This window comes from Echeneis naucrates, chromosome 4 (genome assembly GCF_900963305.1).
Source record: "Echeneis naucrates chromosome 4, fEcheNa1.1, whole genome shotgun sequence".
Lineage (NCBI taxonomy): Eukaryota > Metazoa > Chordata > Actinopteri > Carangiformes > Echeneidae > Echeneis > Echeneis naucrates.
In genome coordinates, this window is record NC_042514.1 from 14,158,943 (window position 1) to 14,182,718 (window position 23,776).

The window sequence follows — 23,776 nt, forward strand, 5'->3', positions numbered from 1 at the left end:
AGTTATTCTGATACATGGGATGGGCCTTCCTTTCCAGTTAACTGTCTATCAGCTGCAGATCCCAGTGTATTGGCAGTGAGACTCCAACCAATTAGACAGATAGATAGATAGATGGATACATATAACTTTATTGATCCCCAAAGGGAAATTCACCAATTAGGATATAGCACAAAAGTGGCATGAAAATGCACCTCAGTATCTCTCAGAAGATGCTGGATTCAGTTTTGTTCTATTTTTGAGAGCTTAATGCAATGCAACTTAAAGAAACACTGTTGAATGCTCACCCCTTGTGTTATTCTCTCTGCAGTTCTCCCTGACAGTGTACTTGGAATGATATTCCAATTAATTATAAAATACTGTGGCACAAAAGTGAAATGCAAGGTTTTTAGATTGTTGCAAATCCACTTAGTATGGTGCCCCTGAGAGCTCAACCCTTATGTTTTTCTACCTCTCCACACTGAGTTTATGGCACTGCCCACCACAGCTTATTTAAAGGAGGCTAGAGGGAGACTCTCTCTCACACACACAACCCTAACCCAAAAAGCACATTTTTTTTTTTAATTTGTTCTGTTGGTTTGATGATGGAAGTCTGGTGATCGTGTTTTCAGTTTTTGTGTTAATTTAATCATAATCTAACCTGGGTTAGATTCTAGGGTTTGAATGCATATGAAAGAAATAAAGTGAGTATACCTGTCACTGATGGAAACTAGAAAGTCTTTGGGTGTCGATGAGAAGAGCTCAAAGTTAGCAATATCCAGCTGCTTTACTTGAATGGGTTCACACAGCTCTATCACAAACCTGGAGAGAGGTTAATAAAGATTTATTCAGACATAAACTTAAAATCTACTCCAAAATCTGTCTGTCATTCAACAGTTTTGCGCATCATACTAACCAGATTTTGTTACTGCAAGGATTTAGCATGTAAAGGTCCATATTTTCCATGAGAATAGCTGAAGTGCTCTGATTAAGAGACAAAAAGCAAACGAATTGGCATCTGTTAACATTATTACACTTTTTCATATTTTTTTTCACTTTTATAACATCACAGAATGAATTAAATGTTCACAATTTCAGTGTAAAAGAGATCGTGAGATAGGTTTTATACATTTGCTGACACAGCATGACAGCTGCATCTATTGCTACTGCATGCGTTTGTGTGAAGGCAACAGGGGAAAATGGTGATGTGTGTTTAACCTTGGCCTCATTGTTGGCAGAGAGGATCTTGGCACCACATTCCACAGAAGCGTAGTTGTTTTTGAAGTTTTTCTGTACTTTCTTAACTGGATGGGGGCTGCCACTGGTTGAGGTATGGAGAGACTGACCTGCACAGAAAGAGTGGTACATTGGGTACACTGGGTCCCATTAGACGCTCTGGAAAAAGAGCATTGCATGAGAGAAACAAGTAGAGAGGTTATGCAATGCACATAAACACACGCTCAATTGACCACAAAGAGAGAGAGAGACCGAACAGAGATAGAGAAAGGGATAGAACAAGAGGAAGGAAGCAAGAGAAGACAGGGGTGAATAATGCTCAGAAAATACTCAACATGAAGCAGAAAGAACCAAAAAAGGTGCAACGAAGATTAAAACTGTCACCCAAACGACTTTTCAAAGTAATGCTGCAGCCTCGAGATTTAGGGGGACTGATAGAATCTCTTTCTTTCCATTGGCGGACAAGTATCCAAATGTGGATGTTAACACTATGTGTACTTACTTTTCTCCTTCTCTACCTCCATAACTTGTTTCTTCCACTCATCAAAGGTGGGAATGTCTTCTTTGCTGGGCACTGAGGGGTCTGTCTCTCTAGCAATACTAGCATCCCCTGCCTGAAACACACAGTCAAAAAAGTCAACAGTCCAAACAATTGAATGAAGTATAATTGTCCTTCATTTGTTCCTATTAATACATAACGCACTCATAATATAGTGTTGTGTGATTAAAGCAGAAATTGAATAAATTGGGCAGAAAATTGGAAGAAGTTTTTACCCCGATTGAAGATTTGGGTTAGGTACATTAATCAACAGAAAGCAGCCGCAAACATTTAAACATTTCACCTAGTGGAATTTTTTCATTTTCTTTTGATCTATGACTTGATAGTAAGGGTGGGAATCTTTTACTATCTTACGATTCGATTGGATTCTGATTTTTGGGACTTGATTTGATTCATGATGATTTCTGCTTCAATCTATAGGTGTCTAATCTAAGGATCCTCATGATTGATTCCAGTCTGCTTTGCGAGACAGAATGGCATTAAAGTGTCTTTTTCACATTTATTAAGTTTTAAACATTTATCCATTCTGAGATGGGATTGTTGCATTAAAGTAATATCACATATCACTTAAGTAACAAAAATACAAGTCTCTCTTTATTTAAAAAAAATAAAAAAATAAATAAAAAATAGTACAGTTAAACATACCCTATAAAATCCACGATCACGGAATCACAGAATTACACATTAAAAACAGAATTCATTATAAACACGGAATAACAGAACTGGCTTACATTTTACATAAAAGTTTTTTTGGATTTTCTTTATGGAATAACAAGGAACGTATCTGTCGGGAAAATGCTCTGCAGGGGTCACTAATAATGCACACCCCCCTACCCATGAATGAATAAACAAATGAATGAATGAATGAATGAATGAATGTGGTGACATGAGCGTAGTAGTCATTTCCAGTGAGGGCGCCTGAACATGTCTAGCTTAATTGGTGACTTGATGTAAATGTGTGTGGTGAATTGGGCAGCACGGTGGCATAGTGGTTAGTGGTGTCGCCTCCCAACAAGAAGGTTGCAGTTCGATTCCTGGTGTGTTTTCAGTTATAACTGAAGAAATTGTCTATATTTCATTACTTAAAACACTGTCTCAGGCTTAAATTTGCATAAAATGCTAAAAACGGAATTCTCAAAAATGTAAAACCAAAAAAAAAGAAAGAAAGAAAGAAAACGAATATGGGATAAATTAAAATGTAATTTGGCAAACAAAACAGATTTTATAGGGCTCTAGGTAAAAACCCAAAATGACTCAAAACTTTGCCTTCAACGAAGACGGGGCCGGTTGAATCTCTCTTTGCTCCATTATTGTAGTTTCCTTCTTGTTTTGGTGCTTACTGCGCATGCGTATGTTCCAGAACCGGCCAGAATTGCAATTCTTGTATGAATCGATTTTTTGTGTAAGGCTGCACAACATGCGCTTGCCTACAAATACCTCAAAACATTCCACTTTTAAAAAATTTATTAATTAGAGGATGATTCAAAAGCTTCTTTAAAATGAGATCTGTGAGCCACTGTATGAACTCTGTGCCATGCCACTGAGGAACAATCAACCAACTCCTGTGCTCTGTTGATCGGAATCAGCTAGTTGCATGGCCACTGAGGCATTGACAGGCACTGAGCTGAGAATAATACTTTGATGAATTATGTAAGCACCCTTTTGGACCTCACAAGAGTGTTTGATCCTAACAATCCTCCAACTCAGAGAGCCTCTTACGTAAACACTTCAATAATCATCCGCAACCACACAGATTAGTCAGCACATCGTTGATCTGACACACCAAGGCAAAACAGCTGCAGGTGCACTTCTCTTAGATGCAGTTGTCTTCTAATTATTCTCAAATTGAGAAGAAGGTTGGGTCAGATTAAAAAATGTAAAAGCTTCCCTAAGTGAGAACAGCTCTGCATGCATTGAATATTTATAACTTTCACTGCAATCTAGCCAGCAGTCACAAGTACATGATATGCAGTGCTTTGTCGAGCAAAAATGTGGTGACCTATGAAAGGACAGCACTTTCATCTGCGTCTATGTTTGTCTGATAAGTGTCCAAATCATTCTACCTGCAGCCTGTCTCTGCTGATGACTACTGAAAAGAATCTGTCTACTCAAAACTGCCATGCGACTCAAAGTCCTTCAAATGTTTAAAGGTTCACATTATGCAGCTCTAAAAAAGCTCCCTCTACTACTATGTACTGAATCAAAATGCACTTTGGAAATTCTTGGGAACTACAAGATGCTGACCTGCTGTTCATAGTCGTAGCGGTGGGAGGTGTTGCCCTCTCTGTCCAAATCAGACAACCCACCCTCCAGCTTCTGCTGCCGCTGTTCTTGTTGTTGCTCCTGGTCCACATGACCTGGGAGAACCTGGACCTCTGCTTCTGTACCCAAATTGAGGCCCTGGTCTGACCGCTGGTCTTCTATGTCAGCCGCTCTACAAACACAGGGCCAATGAGGTTGGAAGGGAGAAGGAGTTGACAGGTGGAGAGGTAATGGGGTGGGGAGAAATAAGGATGAAGAAAGGTGTAAAGTATAAGTGAGAGCACAGCAATGCTGGACAAAAAAATATTGGGTTTCACAGTATCAACAGTCCTCGATTGGGAGCAGACAAAAACGATGGAAAAAGAAAATCAAAAATTTGAAAAACAGGAGTAAGTGGAGAGCAAGGCCAGCAGTCGACGGTTGCGCACGGCAGAGAGGTGCAGCTTGTACCTTGATTACCTGTTTCTGTGCTTTGATTGTCTTCTGAGGGTTAGAAACTCACCTCAGGAGAGGGCTGCCAAAAGGAGAGTTTTCACAGGTTGCCAGTTCGGAGGGAATGACCCCACTTTGTGAATCAGAGTGCTCAGGAGAGACAAAGTTGTCTACTGGGAGTTCATCTCCTGCACTGACAACCCGCACTGCACTGAGGGAAAGAAAGGACATGGGGTTTACCACATCTCCTTACATTGGGGAAAAGGTGGAGGTGGTGAGGAGAGAGTAGGGTGAGCTTGGATAGGAGGGAAGGGGATAAGAGGAAGGGGATATACAGAGGAGGAGAAAGAGAATAAATGGTATGGACAAAAGGAATGATGAGAATATTTGCTTGTGGGGATGTCGATGTGCGCATCTTTAAATGGCCAGTGTTGACAGTCACATCCAGAAAGGAATTGGACTTAGGAGTTCCCAAGGGATGGATATTTTCTACTCTAAACTGGTCAGAGATCTATGTCCATACAGATGACTTTCCACAACTTCTCTTCCAATGTCCATTGGGGGGGAAAAAAAAAAAAAAAATCATTCACATTCGTGAGCAGTTCGATATATGGTCACAATGTGTGGCCACCAGTTCCATGAAAAGTGACTCTGAGATATCCAGGATGTCAGGCCAACTCCCCTTTGTGTTTTTCGCTCAATTTGCCACCAGTCTTATAGCAAGAAAACAAAAATGAACCAACAAAAATAATGAAGAAAATGCGCAATGTTTAACAAAACAATGATTGGCACATAATACTGGTATTGGGTTGAAATTGGCTTTAACCATTATAAAAGGAACGGATATTGTCTTGAATTATAATTTGTGGTTACAGCCAACTTCTAATGTCAGAGACTAGGACCCTGTATTGAGGAACTGAATCTAATCTTACCCTGTGAGGGCAGGGCTGGCACTCTGTGAGGTAGGTGTGTTTTCAGCATCATCTGGGGATGTCGATGGGTTTGAGTGCAGATTGGGATGTCGTGCGGTGACGTCGCTGTAGATTTCTGCTTGGGCTGTGGCATCTGTGGACACATGGTCCTGTGCTGGAACTGGTTCTGGAGTGAAAGGCGCAGGAAAATCCTGGTCATGGTCCTGGGTGTCGGACTGTAGGTCCACATCAGTATGGGGTTCTATTTGGGGTTGTGGCTCAGGAGCATTAGGTACAGTATCAGACACGGGGTCTGGCTTTGACTCCTCCACTTCAACTTCCTGAGGATTCATAGTCTGGAAAAAAGAAAGAATTAGCATATACAAAAATTATCCAACAGCAACAGCAGAGAAAAGTGAACCCAAGCCATCACTGCACCTTTTACAGTTGTATTTTTTTCCTGCCAAGAGACAGACCACATGCTATTGCACTGGGATGTTTTAAAAAAAAAAAAAACCCACCGATGGAACTGTAGCTAGTGATAATGACAACAATCACTTTGAGCACAATAAATAGGAAAATAGAAAAAATAGACACAAACTCATAAATGCTGAAACAATTTGACTCTGCTATATTCACATTTGATCTAGTCTTGTTTATCATGATATAAAAGTGTGTGGCACAGATGTGGTCAATAGAAATGCTATTGTTTGAGTGTCATTTTGTTTCACCGAAAGCACAACAGCTGTCATTAAAAAATATCAAAAGTATTCCACAGCAAGAACCTGAGGCACATGACCTAAAAATAAGAAAAACTTTTCCCATCTTCTCCATTTTTGTTTGCTTTGCTATGAATATACCCATACCTGATAAAAAGAACAACCATATTCATTAATAGAACAGGCTAAAATGAACATATGTAAGCCGATTCATGCTACATACAGACCGATCCAGGAGCCCGTGTACCTATGAACTTGCGTTTTTAAAAACAAAACTTATATTCCAGTTAAAATTGGTTATTTGTTTCACCTCTAATAGGTAGGTTAATTGATTAACTTTATTGATCCCAAACATGTTTTTGTATGTTACAGCAATAGGTTTTCTGACTTTAAAGACACAGTGTGAATACAAATAGAGTGAAAACAAACTGTGCAAGGTATGCATTTGAAAATATAAGATAATTAAATAAGTTGTTGAAAACTGTCGCAGAACATCCACAAACAACTGCTGTATCCACACTGTTGTCTGTCAGTTTCAGCTTTTTATCTGTTACTCTCCTCCCCTCAGTGCTCACATGGACAGTATGCTGATGCAGGTAAATTCACAGTAAAGCTGTTGTCATAATCTAAATGTTTACAAAGATATGAAGTTAAGACAAAGACTGTGCTGTTATTTAATCCATGTATATAAAACCATACCCGTGTTTAGGCAGGAAAATAAAAACACTAATGTTTGACTGGGTCATTATTTGGAGTAATTAAGTGTTTCCGTCACCTGGAGGAAACAAGGAGTTGCAAGTAGTTTAGCGTGGTAATATTTTCAGTATGTTCGGCACACACGTACACGTATACATTTGTACCCAATGTGCTGTACCGAACGGTTCAGGATGAATACATGTGCCATTACTCCCCAATGGTAAAATGATCGATGACAGAAAGTTATTTTGTCTATCAGACAGCGTACAGCTGATACCTGAGATCCACAAGAAATACAGGAGCTGGATTTTCAGGCCCTTTATTCCCTAAAAAGTCAAATGTAACAGATCTTAATATGAGGCAGGTCCTTATTTCTTACTTGGTTTGTCTGGTATACTTGGTTATATTGGTATTCTACTATGATATCTTCTCTCAGTTGCTCCCTCTGTCATGTTAAAGTTACTGTATTAATACAAACCAAACCTCAAATTATAAGGCCCTGTTGCGTTTAAGGAGAGCCAATTAGTCATTGGCATTCCACTGACCAATGGTGGAAATATGATCAGTAAGTAAGGAACATTCAGTTACTTGATTAAGACACTGGTTGCTTGTTTCACCCACTGTAGCAGTCTTTGTTATAATTTAAACATCCTCACTATCAGTACCCTAGTTAAAATAACGGACATTCATATGGTGTTACCTGTTCTTGGTGTGTGTTGCTGTGTGTTGCCAGATTCTCTAGTGCCGCTCTCTCTTTCTCTAGTCCCATATCGTATGATGTGTGTGTCGCCAATTCTTCCACCACCTATGGGAAAGAAACAGATTAAAAATGACATATCACACATTCAGTCTTGAGTAAAACATTGAATTGAATTTATCTTGAATAGGAAAACAATGACAGACCCCTGGCTAACAATGAAGCACGGTTGCAACATATTTCAAAGAGCTACGAAGACTTATCTATGGATTGCGGTGTTTTAACAAAAGGATGCGTCTCTGTGAAAATGTCAGACCACGGCAGAAAGTCTTTGTATCTTAAGTTTTGCGCTGAGACAAAGGCTGTGTTATAAAGCAAATGAAAGACTGCCAGCCCTGCTGAACTGCACTGGCACGGCTGTTGGTGGACGAAAAACAATGATTCCCCTTCTTCTTTGCTGACACACTAGAGATGGTACTGTTAGCCAGTTTTACTATTTGAGATACACTCACAATTAGGTAAACAGTAATTGGTTAACTACATTACACTAACACTGCGTGGTTTACTATTGCATGTGTGTGTGCACTTTATATTGATTATTAAAAATGAATAAAAACAACATCAGGCATGAATGGCAGTTGATAATTGTACCATAAAAATCCATAATAATCCTGATGATTGTAAAACCACAATTGTTTCTCTAACTATAATTGTACCATCAAAATCCATATATGTCCCACGCCAAACACATATCACAAAAACGCTCTCTTCTACAAATTGTCATTCATTCTGATGCTAGTATGGCACAGAAAAACACAACTCCACACAAGTTTGAGGGCCCAATTATGAGAGTCAACAGTGCTGAGGCAACAACAGTCAGACCTGTCTTGTTAAGCAACTTTGCTGTCTACTTTGGATAAATGTAATGGTATCCACACAGTGCGAGACTTAAAATGGATTGTTTCCCCTATTAGTGGGCCATAAAGGCTGAAGAAATAGCAAGAAGGATTGTTCAGAGGTTCTGAGCTTTAACCCCACATGGCTGCTCTTGACCTATATCACCCAGAATCCTAACACTGTTTTCATATAGTTCCAACCATATGTCAGCAATTTCTAACAACATTGTAAAGTAAGACAGATAAGGTGGAGCTTATTCAGTTATTCCTGAGATACACCAACTTATGTAGACTCTCATCTTCCCACCAAATAGCCAAACACCCTCATGATACCGCCATGCCTCCTACATTTCACCAGAGGTTCAAGGGCCATGTTACTGGCCTGCTACCTGCCAGTACCCTCTTGGTGTTCTGCTAACATTTCACTGTGAGTGGTGAGAACAATACTGCTCTCTATTGCAATGCGAGCCACAAAGATGAGCCAGCACTGTTAAACAAACAAAATGATGCATATGCTGTTCAGGAAGAATAGTGTCTTGGTGAAATAGAAGGAATTAAAAAATTCAGACAGCTATGTTTAAAAGTGCTGTAATATATTCTCAAACCATAGCATGTTGCAGTTGTCCACAAACCTTATGTTGCGTGGAGTCCTGCTCCTGCTTGTCGCCAGCAGGGTTTTGGTCCCCAGCAGACTGACCTGAGCCAGAAGAGCTCTGCTCTGAACAAAACACATTTTGACTGGGGTACCTGAAACACAGAGAGAAGAAAGTTTATATATGTAATTAAAACACAAGGTGGATGTGTAACTAACATTGGTGGGCCAGCGACACCTTATAAGTCAACGCTTATAAGTTGACCCCACAGCTCTGGGGTTGGCTACAACTCATTCAGCTCTCTCAAATTCACATGATCAACCTACAGAACCTAATTTCAGTTTCATCTTAGTTTCCCTATTTTGCATACCCAGTGTCTCGCTTCGCATGTTTAGTGAATAAATAAGTACAGACTGAATAGGTAGAACCTGTGAGGTCACATAAAGGCAAACATTATACAGATAAAGATAGGGACACAGCTAAGAAACAGCTGCTTCTCAGTCTTTTTCCCACAGAACAAAGAAGTGTAGAGCAAAGTTTAACTAAAACAAGGTCTGTCTGAACATGTTCCTGCTACCATGATGCCACATCTAGGCTGTATCACGTCAGTCTGCAGACTGCATTAGAGAAATGCATCAAATACAGATAGAGATAAAAACATGCATCAGTCTAACATCAAAAGAGACAGAAATAGCTTGGAAAGAGACACTACGTGATTATGGACCTGGAGCGGTTCCCCCCGAGTGGTTGAATATCAATGTCAGGACAGAGTGGGACACGTGGGCAGCCATGTTAACACCCTGACAGCCTGTCTGTCAAAATGAGCCAGACGAGCAGCGACCGGACATATTTGCAAGCACACAGAGCCAGCCATCTGTGCAAGAGTGTGTCCTGTCACTCATAGACTTTCTCCATCTGAACTCATTAACATTGGAGGGGGTTGAACGATAAAGTTAAAGATGACAAGAACACCTGGTTAAGTAAGATTATATTTTCAGTTGTTTTTATATGCAATTAAATTTATGGGCATACTAAAATTACTACCACGTTGGCTCCATCAGCCAAAACTCTAAGCTGCAATAAATACTGTCAGCTTTTATACAGCTTTTTTGCAGAACTCTATGATGTCACAGTCATGTTAATATTTCACCAATAGATATATGAAATTAATCAACTGGACCTAATATGTTACTTTGCCATAATCAATACATGACGTATATGAGCTCCTGAGTTGTAGCATTCATGGGACTTGGTCAGACCTCCCCCTCTGAGTCTTTAACACAAGTGCAAATGTCTTATCTAAGACAAAGCCTTTTCTCCTCAATTCTGGGTGCCTCTGACACTACATCATGACATTTCCTGGTGTCATTTCAGATCGGATGATGATATATAGGGATGCTCCTTAATATGTTAACACCTCATAAAGAACACTTCCCTCGCTGTTAAGTCAGTGAGGGAAAATGAAGCTTGCAGGACTGCACAGACACCCAGCAATACATATGAACCATGAACTAGTATAAATTCCTGGCTATACTTAGATGCAAGGCTTGAAATGACTGTGTTATATTTAAAATGTTCCTCCATGTCTCTATCCACTCCTATACACATATGTATGCACAGAGAAGAGGCCTCCACACATTTCACTGAGCAGTTACATAACAGTGCACTTTAAAAATTTAATGCCAGCAGAACACAAGGCCAAGACAGAAACACTGCAGAAAAAAGATGATTAGATCATATTATTTTTTTATTGATTTATATATTGTAACTCAAACTGATACTTAGTTAACAGAGCACGCAAAAGTGAAAAAGTGTAGTGTAACAAATTAAATGTTTGGTCAAGTCAAATAATGTTGCCTCTTGACAGCAAAATTGTGTCAAACAGGAAGGCAACACACACAAAGACCCAAAAAGGTCCATCATGTGTACTGCCTATCCCTCAGGGCTGTGTGAGTTGGGTGAGGGTGGTGCACAGGTTTGGTTAGGGTTAGTGTTAGAAACACAATAGGCTACGTCACCACTGGCACAAAGGCAGTACTCAGCACTAATGACTCAACTCTGACGTGGTAAGTGTTTGCTGCTCAATATTTACCTCTGACCGCAATCATTTTGATTTTTTGATCTAATTAATCACAGGGTAGCTGTGTTTATTTATCACTGACCTCTCTGTATATTGTTGGAACAGAAAGATAAATGGCAAAAGATTGCTATAAATGTTTAACATTTGTTTTTTTATTTATGACAAATCCAAATGAAGAGTCATTGCTCTTTTTAGTGGATATGAGATATTGTTTTAAAAAACAAAATTTTTTTTTTTCTGAATGTAAAATCCACAGGTAACCACTGAAAGGCGGCGAGCATTGTGCAGGATGCCACAAAGCCACAGAATTGCTCAAGTTTTTCCTAAGTCTCTCACATGCTTTGCAAAGTGGTGATATGCTTATCTTGTATCAAGGTACCCAAGGCCTTGCACATTTTTGGAATCAAACCTTGGATGTTCCACTGTCTAGTTGCATTGAAAAACCAAGTCGTCAGGACACTTTTATGTGATGTCACACCTAAACTATCACCACTCAACTGGATCCAACCTTAAAGGATTTGGGTGCTGATAACCTGCATTCTGCTATATATTCATACTTTTACTTAAAACTAAGAACACTTAGCTACTTAGCTGTTGTTGGTTCGAGAGAGTATTTAAAAAAATGTTGAAATAGTTTTCTTCTCGGAAAATATGGGGGATTTCGATAATTGTCGAATCTATTCTGTCAATGTTTTAACTTCTTTTTCAATACACTCTGATAAGACAACACCAGTGCAAATACACTTAGGTGAAAAATAGACCATACATCCCAGCACAGGTTTAGGTGAGTAGGCAAGAGTAAACATTCCTGTGTAAACTTCCGTGATGGTCAATGCAAATTTGACCAAGTTCTGCAATCTAACTCACTGGGCAAATGTTGACATGGAAACTGCCAAGTCATAGACCTCTATTCAAATTTGAAATATTCAAATACAGAGATATGTGTTTTTTTTTTAGCTTACTGAGCTAAACAACGGCAAGCCTACCACCCCCGCTCTGCGTCATGTATGGAGAAGACCTGAATGTTTACATTCCTGCTAAAAAGGAAAGCGGATGAAAAAAAGAGAAAGAAAAAAGATGGAAAAGTGGCTGCTCTGAGAGGATCTCTGTTGGGGGCGTACGGTGACCCACTTTTCCATTTAAATGGTTATGCAACAGTGGGCGGAAGAAACCCACCAATTGAGAGACGCACAGAGACGATGAGACAGAATAGATGTTTAAGTGTGCCATGTACGATAGATAGCAGTGGAGGTTGATGAAAGACCCCGAGGCAAGACTAATGAGTCAGCAGCTTGCAAATACGCTGTTCCTCATTCTTTCTCCATCCACGTTTCCTGTCCCACTTTAGCAGCATGATGACTACAAACAGGCATCAATATAATATTCCTGTCACAGCTGAGGTAGATATCATCAGTTTCAAAACAGACGCACACAAACACGCTGTCTGAGCTGGTTCCGAGCAGTCAAATCCCCTGATACTTCCTGTTGGCTTTAGCCCCATTCAGACCCAGGACAGATAGCTACCAAATCAACTGTACTTCACTGAACCAACCAACTGGGTTAGCACATAACTGCAGACACAACAGGCAGATCCTAATTTTATCTGCTAGCAACTCATCAAATAATGTCTTCAGTTTTACCACACACAAACTGTGTTCAGCATTCAGATCTTTGTAAGGCAGGATGTTTTCCTTGTCACTAAAAGCTGCACACGCAAACGTGTGAGCTTAAAAGTAGGCTATATTTACACTGTATATGTGTGTTACTACATAAAGCTTTAGGTCCAGCTCTCAGTCTCTCCTTCACATTTGACTTATTTTATGTTCTCCTCTTGCATTTTGTACTATTCACAATAGATTGTCTTTTTCAGTCTACCCTGTCATTCCCAGTCATCTTGGTCACAGCATGATGTTGCAATGCAACACACAATGTATACAACCGGAGCCAGGACAGATTAGACGATCTTTACCTGACCTGGCCTACATCTCAGAGCAGCTTGTTGCTCTTCATTGTTAAGTGTATTTATTCTGTCTCTCTAGCTCTCTCTCTCACAAACACAAACAGACACTGTCTTTAACTAACCAACAGCAAATGATATACAGTAACTATATAAAAATAAAAGTAGTGTAAGGTATCCAGCAAATTTTTTTTTTGTAGATACACTGATCCTAGAATTTGATATAATTCCATACCAATTCTATGAAATCTGTGTTAAAAAGATGACATTACCCATTATGGCAATAAAACAAACAAAGGGGGAAAAAAAGCACCACAGCACCAACAAAGTAAAGGAGCACAAAGGAACAAAAGGTAAAGTTGTACAACGCAGTACAACCAATTTTCCCTGCAAAGTGATCAGGTGAAAGTCAGCATGTACAGCTCACTGCTGCATACGTAAAATTTTACATCACTTAGCAGTACTTCAAAATAAATCAATCAATCAATCAATCAAACAGGTCTCTTTTCTCTTTTTCAAGTAATGCTGTGTAATGCTTGTACATAGAGATCAGAAAAGAAAACAGAGCAATCTTCTGCTTTTTATTTATTCTGTGGATTGAAAGTTCTTGATTAGATCATGGTGCTAATGAGCTTGTTGGAAATACTGCATTAGGTTAGCATCGAGCTTGATGAAATGTGACCACCCCTCAGATCTTTTCACCATTTTATACACTATCAGCCCCATCTGTAGGCATAACACAATTTGTAGCCTCACACATTTTTCCTGGATGCCAATGGCCAGAAAATGTAGTTATTTCCACATCAAACATGCTACATGCCTATTGGTCCACTTCCAGTAACAATTTAGTAACAACTGGTACCAAACAAGGCGTTTTTTGATTCTTCATGGTATTGAGGCATTTATGGCAAAAACTAATTTTTTTTTCTGTTCATTAAGATTTTCAGTGAAATGGGAAAATGAATAGTGGGTCTTTCTGCTCCATCCTCAGAAAGAGGAGCCTTCTGATGTTTGTCAATGTCATATACTTGACCTGCTGGGAGCTGGTTTAATAATATGACAAAGGCATATGTAGACCATGATAAATTGGACTGCCAACCCACCAAAGCCTAATCACTAACCAAAAAGCACAGCTTGAATAGAATAAACATACATGCATCCACACCCAATAATTGGCCTGATAGATCCAGCTGGGACCATCATATAAATCAGCATACATACATTTAAATAATGCCCTTCTACTTTACGTCCAAAAAACAGATGGACACACACAGAAGTGTAATGTGGGGCACAGAGATGTACCAGGGCTCACTGGTAAAAGTAGGTCAACACATCTGCCAGGCAGAAAAAAACATGTTGTCAGTGCTAAAAGGGAAGAGGTGGGACACAAAGGCCAAGTCTGTTATGAACCTAGCAAGACTGCGTTCTAATTTTCATCCACATCAAAGCAAATTGAATAATGTTGAGCAGCAGTTTGGTGTCAAGTCCGTTGATCCTCTGGAATCGTTTCCACTGGTACACCCTGAGGGAAGCTAAGATGATGTTGCTGAACTGGTTAATAGCTTGCTTTCTCTCTATCACACACACACAAACAGGCACCTGAACTAAATCCTACTTGTAACCACCTCAGCATGATTACATTTCCCCTCAAGACAGGCAGCAGAGGTCCTTGTTTTCGACTGGCAGGGATTGTTCTAATCTTAAATTCTCACACACACAAACTGTGGCTCTGTCCTATCTGTCCAAAATTCTTCCACCTGTGATAGCATGACAAGATTGTCTTTGGAGCAGCAATCGCTCCACTTCTGTCTTGAATTGAAATGGTTCCAATCTGTCAAATTCAAAACAGGCCTTTGGGAATGAACTGTCAATGTCAGATGTTGTGCTGACATCTGCAAATCTAATTCATGGTTTTTCTAACAGCAAATCAATTCAGTGTGATGTTATTAATTTATTTTATTTTTAAACCACAATATTGAGCTTTTTCTTTCTATTTTATTAAATCAGCCCATTATCCTCTTTTTCTTTGCATAGATTATTCCTTGTTATTTATTCAGAATGCCAACAGTCCCACATGTTAGAATACATCCACACTAGTACATCCACTAATGGATCTCAGTCCAGATGAATGTTTTATTTCTGCATCAAAAATAATCACTCTAAATACATCTGATAAGAATGTAAATGTACTGGACATGTGGTGCTGGGATTAACAGGAGGCAGGTGATTAGTTGTGGAAAAGAAGGAACATCAAGTTTTGTAACTGATCAGAATCTAACTCCACAAAAAACTGCTAACAACAACAACAAGTCAACAACACTTGTCATTTATTCATTTTTTTTTTAACACTGACAAGCATGACTAGTCAGAACCCAGTCAGCAGTCAGACGACAAGACGGGTGCCGTGTCCAAGGACAAACCAAGGGATAGCAGAAAATGGATGTCCACATATTAACTCTTCCAGCTTCAAATTTGCTTAGTTACTCTTCCTCTACACAGAGAAAAACAAATTTGGAGTAGGAGGCTTATTTCCTTAAGTGGTTTCAGTGTGCTGGCTTGCAGTACAGACAAACGCCATGTACTGCCATCTTTGCAGAAATGTTGAACCTTGCTTGTCCCTGACACTTCATCTATACTTCAATCATTTCAGGGTAGGAAATCTATTCTAATTGGTGCAGGGACTAGGTCTGCTTTTCTGGGGCTGTATTACAGGAGCTGTAAGAGTGGAATCTTCACGAAATGAGTAATCAGATCAAATTGGATAATCATTAGCTTGTATAAAATACCATGGATTGAACTAATAGGGGCAGCACAGCGGCAAAATGGTTAGAGCTGCTGTCCCACAATGAGAAGATCGCGGGTTCGGTTCCTGGGCCTGGGGCCTTTCTGTGCGGAGTTTCATGTTCTCCTGTGTCTGTGTGGTTTTCCTCCCACCACCCATTTAGGTTAAATAGTGACTCTTCATTGTCCATAGGAGTGGTTGTTTGTTTGTCTGTCTGTCTGTGTGTTCGCCCTGTGAAAAACTGCTGACCGGTCCAGGGTGACCTTGCCCAGCGTGAGACCCCCGCGACCCAGAAACAGATAAAGCAGTTGAAGATGAATGAATGAATGAACTAACAGATAAGTGTGACATGAGTGTGTAAACACTCAAGAACAAATTCAGAACATGATTGGTAGTTTTCTGCTCAGTCTTATGAAATTACATGCCATTAAAATGTACTGAACCAGGCACAGTAGTTCCTAATAGAGTGATATAATTTTATCATTTTCCTCCTCAAACTAGATGGCCACAATCTCATCAGCCAAAAAAAAAAAAAAAAAAAACACAACAACAACAACAACAACAACAACAAAACCAAAACAAATCAAACTTTAAATTAATGTTATACAATGAAATGCCATATAAGTTGCACTATGATTTGGAAAGGTTGTCTTCCTTATCAACGAGAAACCCTCCTGACTACACTGTCTCTTTGATTTACAAATATTTAGAAAATGTGCACAGCAGCCTTTCTTTAGGATGTCATATGAGTGAACAAATGCACCTCGAGTTGGAAATTAGCCTGTGGCCTCAAAGAGGCCAAGTCACCAGGAAAAAGAAAGGCCACTCCTGTAAGATGTTGTTTACGCAACCTGACAACTAGACTAGAGTGAGATATATCGAGATCCTGTTTATAGAGAGTTGCATGTCTATAAACAGTCCACTAAAAATTGAAAATCAGCAATTCAGGCAGCCAATTAAAAACCATCTAAACTCCATTAACAAAGCCACAGCACCAAGTCATTTACTTAAATGTTCGAGTGGAAACAAAAGCTGAGTGCAAAGACCATGAATCGTCAGTTCTGCTAATGCTTGATAACTGAAAGTTATCTTCATTAATGATTATTTACCTCACTAATTATTTGGTGTATTAAAGTAAGAGTTGAAAAGCGGTGAAAAATAGGCAATATAATTTCATTACAGGTAATGTAATTAAGATTAAACAAAATACAAGGAGCATCCATTACAATTAAACTGCTGTGATGAGTACATAGCCACAGCTGAGTGAACAACAAAGCAATGCAATGCTTCTATGAATGAATTCACAGTATGGATACAAAGGACTTAATTAGAAAGAAAGAAGAAAGAAGAAACAAATATTGGAATCATAAACATATAACAGTATAACAATTAATGTTTAATGTAATATAATAGAAAACCAGGTGAGGAACTTCATTTCTGCGTTTGGTCTATTCAGAATCATATCATGTATTATATCGTGTTGTTTAAAGCCTGGATAATGCTACATTTACAACAGTAAGAATCACACACACAGTGTAGTGGTAATGGTGTGACATGTTGCACTAGTTCCAGACAGACAGGGCTCAAAGAGGCTTTGGGAATGTGACAGCAGGAACACTGGCTTCAGGACAATGCGACTGACTGATGCAGTCAAGTGATATAATGTATTTTGATAGGAAAAGCCATTTCTCCAGCGTGGGCTGGCATGGGTGGGTGAGGATACAAAGCATGTGCATTCTTGGTCAGTATGTATGCATCAGCAGGCACAGCGGGGGAACAAAAACTCACCAAGCATTCACTTTAGTACACAGTGTACTATCATGCTGCCGTGTGGTGAAACATGCGTACATGCTCCAATAAAAAGTGTGGCCTCACAGCGAGCCAGAACACAAGCAAATATGACACAAGAAACTCAGAAGAATACTTTGACAGTTTCACTTTAAATACATTATACTCACATAAACCAAATCTGCATCGATAAGGACATATTTATATAATAATTTTGGCCAGTCCAGTTTGACACAGGACAACATTTAGCAGGTTGAGAACCACATATTTGCTGTTATGGTAGTTTTTCATGCAACCTTCAGTAAAATGTACCTTAATCAACTTTAGTACACAATGTTCTTTAGCAACTCTGAGTGAGGGCTTCTACACTGCCCTAACTCGGGTTGTTAAAAAGGCATATTTACACACATACAGTTTGACACTTATTGTATACCAAATCTATAAAGCGAAAAAAAAAAAAAAAAACAAACAAAAACATGTATGTATACACACACACACAGCAGCATAAGCTTGAGAGTTACTCAGTAGCTGCTGAAGGTAAACAGTAAAGAGCAGCCAGCAAGAGAGGGGGGATGGGAGGAAAAGAGCCTAGAGCATTTTCACAAGGAGAGAAATAGTCCTTTTCTGAGGCAGGAAAGGAAAACGCAAAACATACCTCCAGGTTCTGGTGTTGTGAACTAAAATAAAGTTGTGATAGCGTAGTGCTTACAAATCATCACAACATCCAGCTGTTACATATACTGAAAGGTATTAAACAACTGAGGACAAAAAAGGTTTTTGTGTGTCAAATTGTTTTCAACTCTAAACATAGAATTAAAGAGCCTCAAAGAAATGAATGCAGAGTTGACATTAACATCAGTCAGCTCTTCCCTTTGCTTTGCAAATATGTTCAGTAGCACATTGGTTTCTACTTCTGACGCAAGTCTCCAACTTCAGACTCCTATTCACCTCCACCATAAACACTGCTAGTTTCTTCCTAACCACTCACAGAGCCTCAGACTACAGGCCTGTATTCAGCCCTCACTGTTGCCAGAAAACTAAGACCATTATGAGAAAGTTTCTTTGCAAAACTCAATAAAACACAAGGCTCATTCCAGGCAACAAGCAAGTTTTTAGACAATTTTTTTAAGCAAAAAACCATGGCACAAAATTGAAAATATAAAACTATGCTGATGATTGATGCGACATTCAAAGATCTGTGTCAATGAGCTATAAATGTGTCTTCTACACCAGAGTGAACAAAGGGAGTAGTTAAGTACCCACTTTGGTTTGTATTTATAAAGAAAAAAAATTCCAAAAGGTCCCCTGAGGAGCAGACAAAATGTCACTGATGTTTGTTTCTCAAGGTGTGTTTGCTGCTTGCTCAGAATAAACCCTAAACACTTATATCAGACTAAAGTGTGTCCAAATCTGCATTTGAGATTATTTTGTTCATCCAGCTCTCGACTGAGCCCTTGCCCTCAAGCCTGGTTAACTAATTTCACCTAATAATTGATTTACTTCTTGTGCTTGTTCTCTGGGTGTCCTTCACACCTTCTACTTCTACCTGTGTTGTAAAAAAATGCCAGCAGGAAACATCGACAACTATTTATACATTTAAGAGAAAGCGGGCAAAAGAGCTGTTTTCGGGGCCAGCGGGCAGTAGTGTGGTATGGACTTCCAGTCTTGTTGAGACTGAAAAAAGGTTTCTAAAGTGTGATCTGAGGTTTAAGATGTAGGGTGTCAAAAGCATCAATGCTCAAATCAGTAATGATACTAAAACGCTGTATCCAGATACGATACTAATTTGCAAAAGTATCGATACTAAAAGCTTCTCCCCCTAATTATCTGATAAGCATGTATGCAAACAGCACTGACAAGGGGTGCAGACAAAGTCAAGTAGAATTGGTGAAGCATCTTAAGGACTGACATTTTAGCTTCCGTGAAGAATAACAGATTCGGAAATTGCTCCAAAATCATTTATGTATTCAACTTATTACTGATGATAGCATAGCCAGTGGCCCACATCAATATAAGCTGTGTTATTATGAGCCTTTAGCTGTGGTTAGCAGCCATGAACAAAATGATAAAACAACATTGTTAGTGTTGTTCATTTATATTGTCGATAGACAATGTCACTTTAATAGGTTTATGTTTTAGGTTACGTTTGTTGTGTCGGTGGACTAATAGGCAACATATTTTTCCATATAAAGCTGTACAAGATATTGGTTTAAAAATCCTAAAAATGTTGCCACACTTTTCGTATATTTGTCTCCTAGTATCCAGCCAGACAGATAACCTTGTGTTTTTTGTGTGTTTGGCTTTTCAAAATAATCTATGAGTCCACTCCTTGAATGTTAATCAACACAATGAGCCTTCTGTTTGAGAAGAAATAGTTTAGATTAGGGCTGAATGAATCATTGAATTTTAATTGAAATCACAATGTCAGACATTGCAATAAGCAAATCAAAAAGGGTTGTGATGTGGACAATACAGTTCAGAAATAAGGGAACAATATGCTGTTGTAACAGCTTAACTTGGGTAAACAATATAAATGCCAGATAACTAAATCTGTACATTTAAATTATTCCTTTATCCTTCAATCAATGGCAACATTCAAACTTAAAATTCAAACAGTAAAGTTACAAAAAGGCAGCCGGTAGAAATAAACAGCTGGGTGAACTTTAGCAAAAGGCTGAACAGCCTTTTTTGTTTTCCAAACTTTGGTACTTTCCATTTCACCTTCGTGTTCCAATTCACTTCCCTTCCATGGCTGAAACAGCCAACAACACAGAAGGATTTCTCTGTTTCTCTGTCATTTATGTCTCAGTCCCCAGTACAGGTACTGGTGACTATACAGTTTGAAAACACAAGCAGTACCATCAGTGACAAGAGGATCTACTTATGTAACAACTGCTCCCAAAAACAGGACCTTTTACAATGTGCAGCACATAGTTCTTTTAACAAGAACGTCCTCAAGCTATACTTGGACCTGCTGCTGTGTACAGTGCTCACATTGTCTTCCAAAATGTACACAGAATACCAGGAGGAGGTAACAATCAACAAATAATTTTATTCAAAGCGTGTGTATCCAATGCATCATCCAAGTAAACACTCAACATCCTGGAGCCAAATATTAAGTCATTTAATTACATCAAGACTGAGCCCCCCCGCCCTCGAAATGATCATTTGGCTGTTATCCCGTGAGGAGTAGTAAAATTATATAATAATCTTAAGTTGGTTGTTAAACTAATAAGCATCTGACTGAGGGACAGAATGAAAGAATGACACACAGCTATGTCTCTTGAGACTTCCCGTTTACGAATGTACTGATCAGAATCATAATCCAAGTTTTATTTTGCCTCTCAAGTAGTTTTACAGAGTATATAATTAACAGAAAGATGTCAAGTGAGTTCTCATTAAAGTCTTGGGAATTCAGTGAGCCATGATTACTGACAATCAACCTGGCTGCAAATATGCACCCTCACACAAACCCTCTCAAGTATAAACACACACACACACACACACTTTCCCCAGTGATGCTGATGTCAACAGCCTGAGTTAGCACAGCACAGGCATAACACAGTAAGATCCCTGTTGCTGACTGCGCGACTGAAGGGGCTGCACAACACAGAGAGAACATTCTGCTGTGCTGCTCATCACTGCTGCATTAAGACGTTCAGCTGAGCTGATGCTGCAGTCTCACAGTAATGCAAGGAGGACATGACTTCACATACAGATGCCAGTCATTTCAAACGCCACAGAACAGTTATTAAAACCAAGAGTTGAAATACATGGAACAGTCTCTTGCTGCAAGTCTCTGAATGCAGAGCAACTCTCCATGCCTGAAACCACTGCTGCCTCAGAAACCTTATGATTACTGCAAAAACTGCATTCCCTGTTCCTCTGTTGCCACTGAGATGTGTGAGAGTTGGCACAGAGGAGGGAGAGCCCAGGAGGAAATGGTGTGCTTGCATGAAATGGTTCTGGGTTTGTAATGAAGTGTATGGACGTAGTTGTGTAGTTAATAGTTTGCAGAAAGTGAAAAAGAGCTTCAACATTTAACAAAGCAGACACCTGAAGTCCAAGGCTGTGATAAAATCCAGTTGTTACTGGGGATTAAGGGCTGTCTCACTCTAGAATTTCTCAGTTTTTCTACAAGTTGATAATTCCACTCTAATAATTTCAATCACTTGTTTTCAGGAAGTAGCAAGCAGTCTACTGTTCTGCCAAGGTATTGTATTTTTATGCTTTCTTTTCCTTCTTTTTTTGTCACCATCTTATTTCTTTTCCATTTCCATTTCCTTATAGCAATTATAACAATCATGCTCATCATCATATCAATTAGTGCTAATCCTTATTGTGATGTAAATAAATCATGAGCCCAAAAACTGTTTCCAACACTATGAAGCAGAGATGACAAACAAATTATTAAGCATTTCAGATACAAATTAATTGGATATGATCTGTTGCCTCTACTTGGTGGAACTCAGTTGATAATACAATGATTATTGAAACAAGCCAGTACACACGTAAACATTTACAGTCTGTTGGTGGCAAACTGGATAGCTAATTGCTCCTGAGTCACCAATCTGAATGATTCATGAGGAATGAGGAATGCTAGCTGACCTGTTAATCCCATTGCACAAACGCTGTGTATTGTTACCTGCCCCGTGCTGCTGAGATTTAACAAATTCATGAGTTTTGTTAATCTACCAGATGTCAAACTTATGCATGTGCTTTCCCAAAGAATTTCAATCATCACTACATGTGTGAAAGTTAATTATTAAAGATTTTACTTTTTTTTTTTTTTTTTAACCTTTAACCAGACTCTGACGTCTAACCTTAATTCTGCAATTGACATAAACTTAACCAATTTAAATTTTAGACATTGATGACTATTTGTTGTATTGATTTACCTGTGCAAGATTATCAGTATTTTATTTCTAGTGCGTGCACAGTACAGGCCAAAAGTTTGTACACACTTTCCTATTCATTTGAATGAGGTGTGTCCAAACTTTTGGCCTATGCTGTATATAATGTATATATTGTCTTGTGCGTATGAATGGGAGTACTTGCTTATGTAAATGTGTTCTTTTTTATGTTGTATGTTTTGCTGTTGCAATTGCACAACATCATCTGCATATAATGACAATAAAGGCATGTCATCTTAAATTACATCAACAATTTTACTATTTCTACTCAATTGCAAGATAAATTAGTATTTTTCTCTTTTCTATTACAGCCATTCTATGTTTTATATCTGTTGCCTTAACAGACAACACAATTTAGCTGATTGCTATACTGCCACACTAAGTTTTCGGTTAAATTAAAATCATTAAATGTTTAGATGAAGCGTTGAAGAAAAACTGTAATAGCGACAGTGTCAGTATTATGGAGAAAGCAGCTTGTCGTGGTCACTTTCAGTCTTTCTCACAGTGGTTATGTGACCAGCCAGCAGATAAATAATGGACAAACAACAGCCCAACGTCACTGGTTCAGGCGAGCCAGATGTGGTGCTAATAAACAGCAAAGCAGGGTTAGGCTACTAATCACCAAAATGTCATGTTTTTACACAAACTTTCTAAACCAGTCGGGTCGGTTTAGCATCCTCAGGGTGATCTGCTGGGTTAGAGGTCAATTACACATCATAGCTCACGCTGTCACAATGTTAGCTATGTAGCTGGGATGGCTCATTTACGACCGACGGATATTATGCGCCAAAAAAAAAAGACACAAAACAAAGCGACGTGGCGGAGAGTGTGATCACCGTGAAACGCATTTGTCCAAACGTCCCAGCTGTCATTCGTCTGACACGTCGTTAGTGAGGTAAACACAGGTGCGGATGTACGGCTAAGCTTACCAGCACAGGAGAGCTACAACGAGGCACACCAACAAAACGCGCAGCCTCTTCATTATCTTCCCGCGGGGACCAACATCCTCGCATTTGGGGGTTTTTCTAATCTCTCAGGCGATACGCGATACACCTTAAACAAGCTTTGGTGCCTGTTTATCAACAAAAGATTCCAAAAGAAAAAATGACAAAAATTCGCTGGCTAAGCTCTACACTTGACGTGTGCTAATGTTCATTGTGTGGACCGGCGGTCCGCCTCCTTCTCAGCCTTAGCAGCTACTGCTGCCTGTGAGGAGCTGGGTCCTGACAGGCTCAGCCCCGCCATACGTCCGGCCAATGAAATCACGGGATAGAATTCG

General features: G+C 39.2%; 1 protein-coding gene across 2 annotated transcripts in view; it reads right to left on the reverse strand.

Annotated features, from left to right (window-relative positions):
- The window catches only part of suco (SUN domain containing ossification factor), a 38,803-nt gene extending 15,114 nt beyond the window's left edge, over nt 1-23,689 (reverse strand). For both annotated transcript variants that reach the window (XM_029499753.1, XM_029499752.1), the window contains exons 1-10: nt 23,427-23,689; nt 9,017-9,131; nt 7,492-7,596; nt 5,398-5,732; nt 4,536-4,676; nt 4,016-4,205; nt 1,715-1,826; nt 1,195-1,322; nt 893-960; nt 691-798 (exon numbers count right to left, since the gene is read on the reverse strand). In XM_029499753.1, the coding sequence (XP_029355613.1) occupies nt 691-798; nt 893-960; nt 1,195-1,322; nt 1,715-1,826; nt 4,016-4,205; nt 4,536-4,676; nt 5,398-5,732; nt 7,492-7,596; nt 9,017-9,131; nt 23,427-23,479 (1,355 nt within the window). In that variant the 5' untranslated portion in view covers nt 23,480-23,689. The remainder of the gene's footprint in view (nt 1-690; nt 799-892; nt 961-1,194; nt 1,323-1,714; nt 1,827-4,015; nt 4,206-4,535; nt 4,677-5,397; nt 5,733-7,491; nt 7,597-9,016; nt 9,132-23,426) is intronic.
- Between the last annotated feature and the right edge of the window lie 87 nt (nt 23,690-23,776).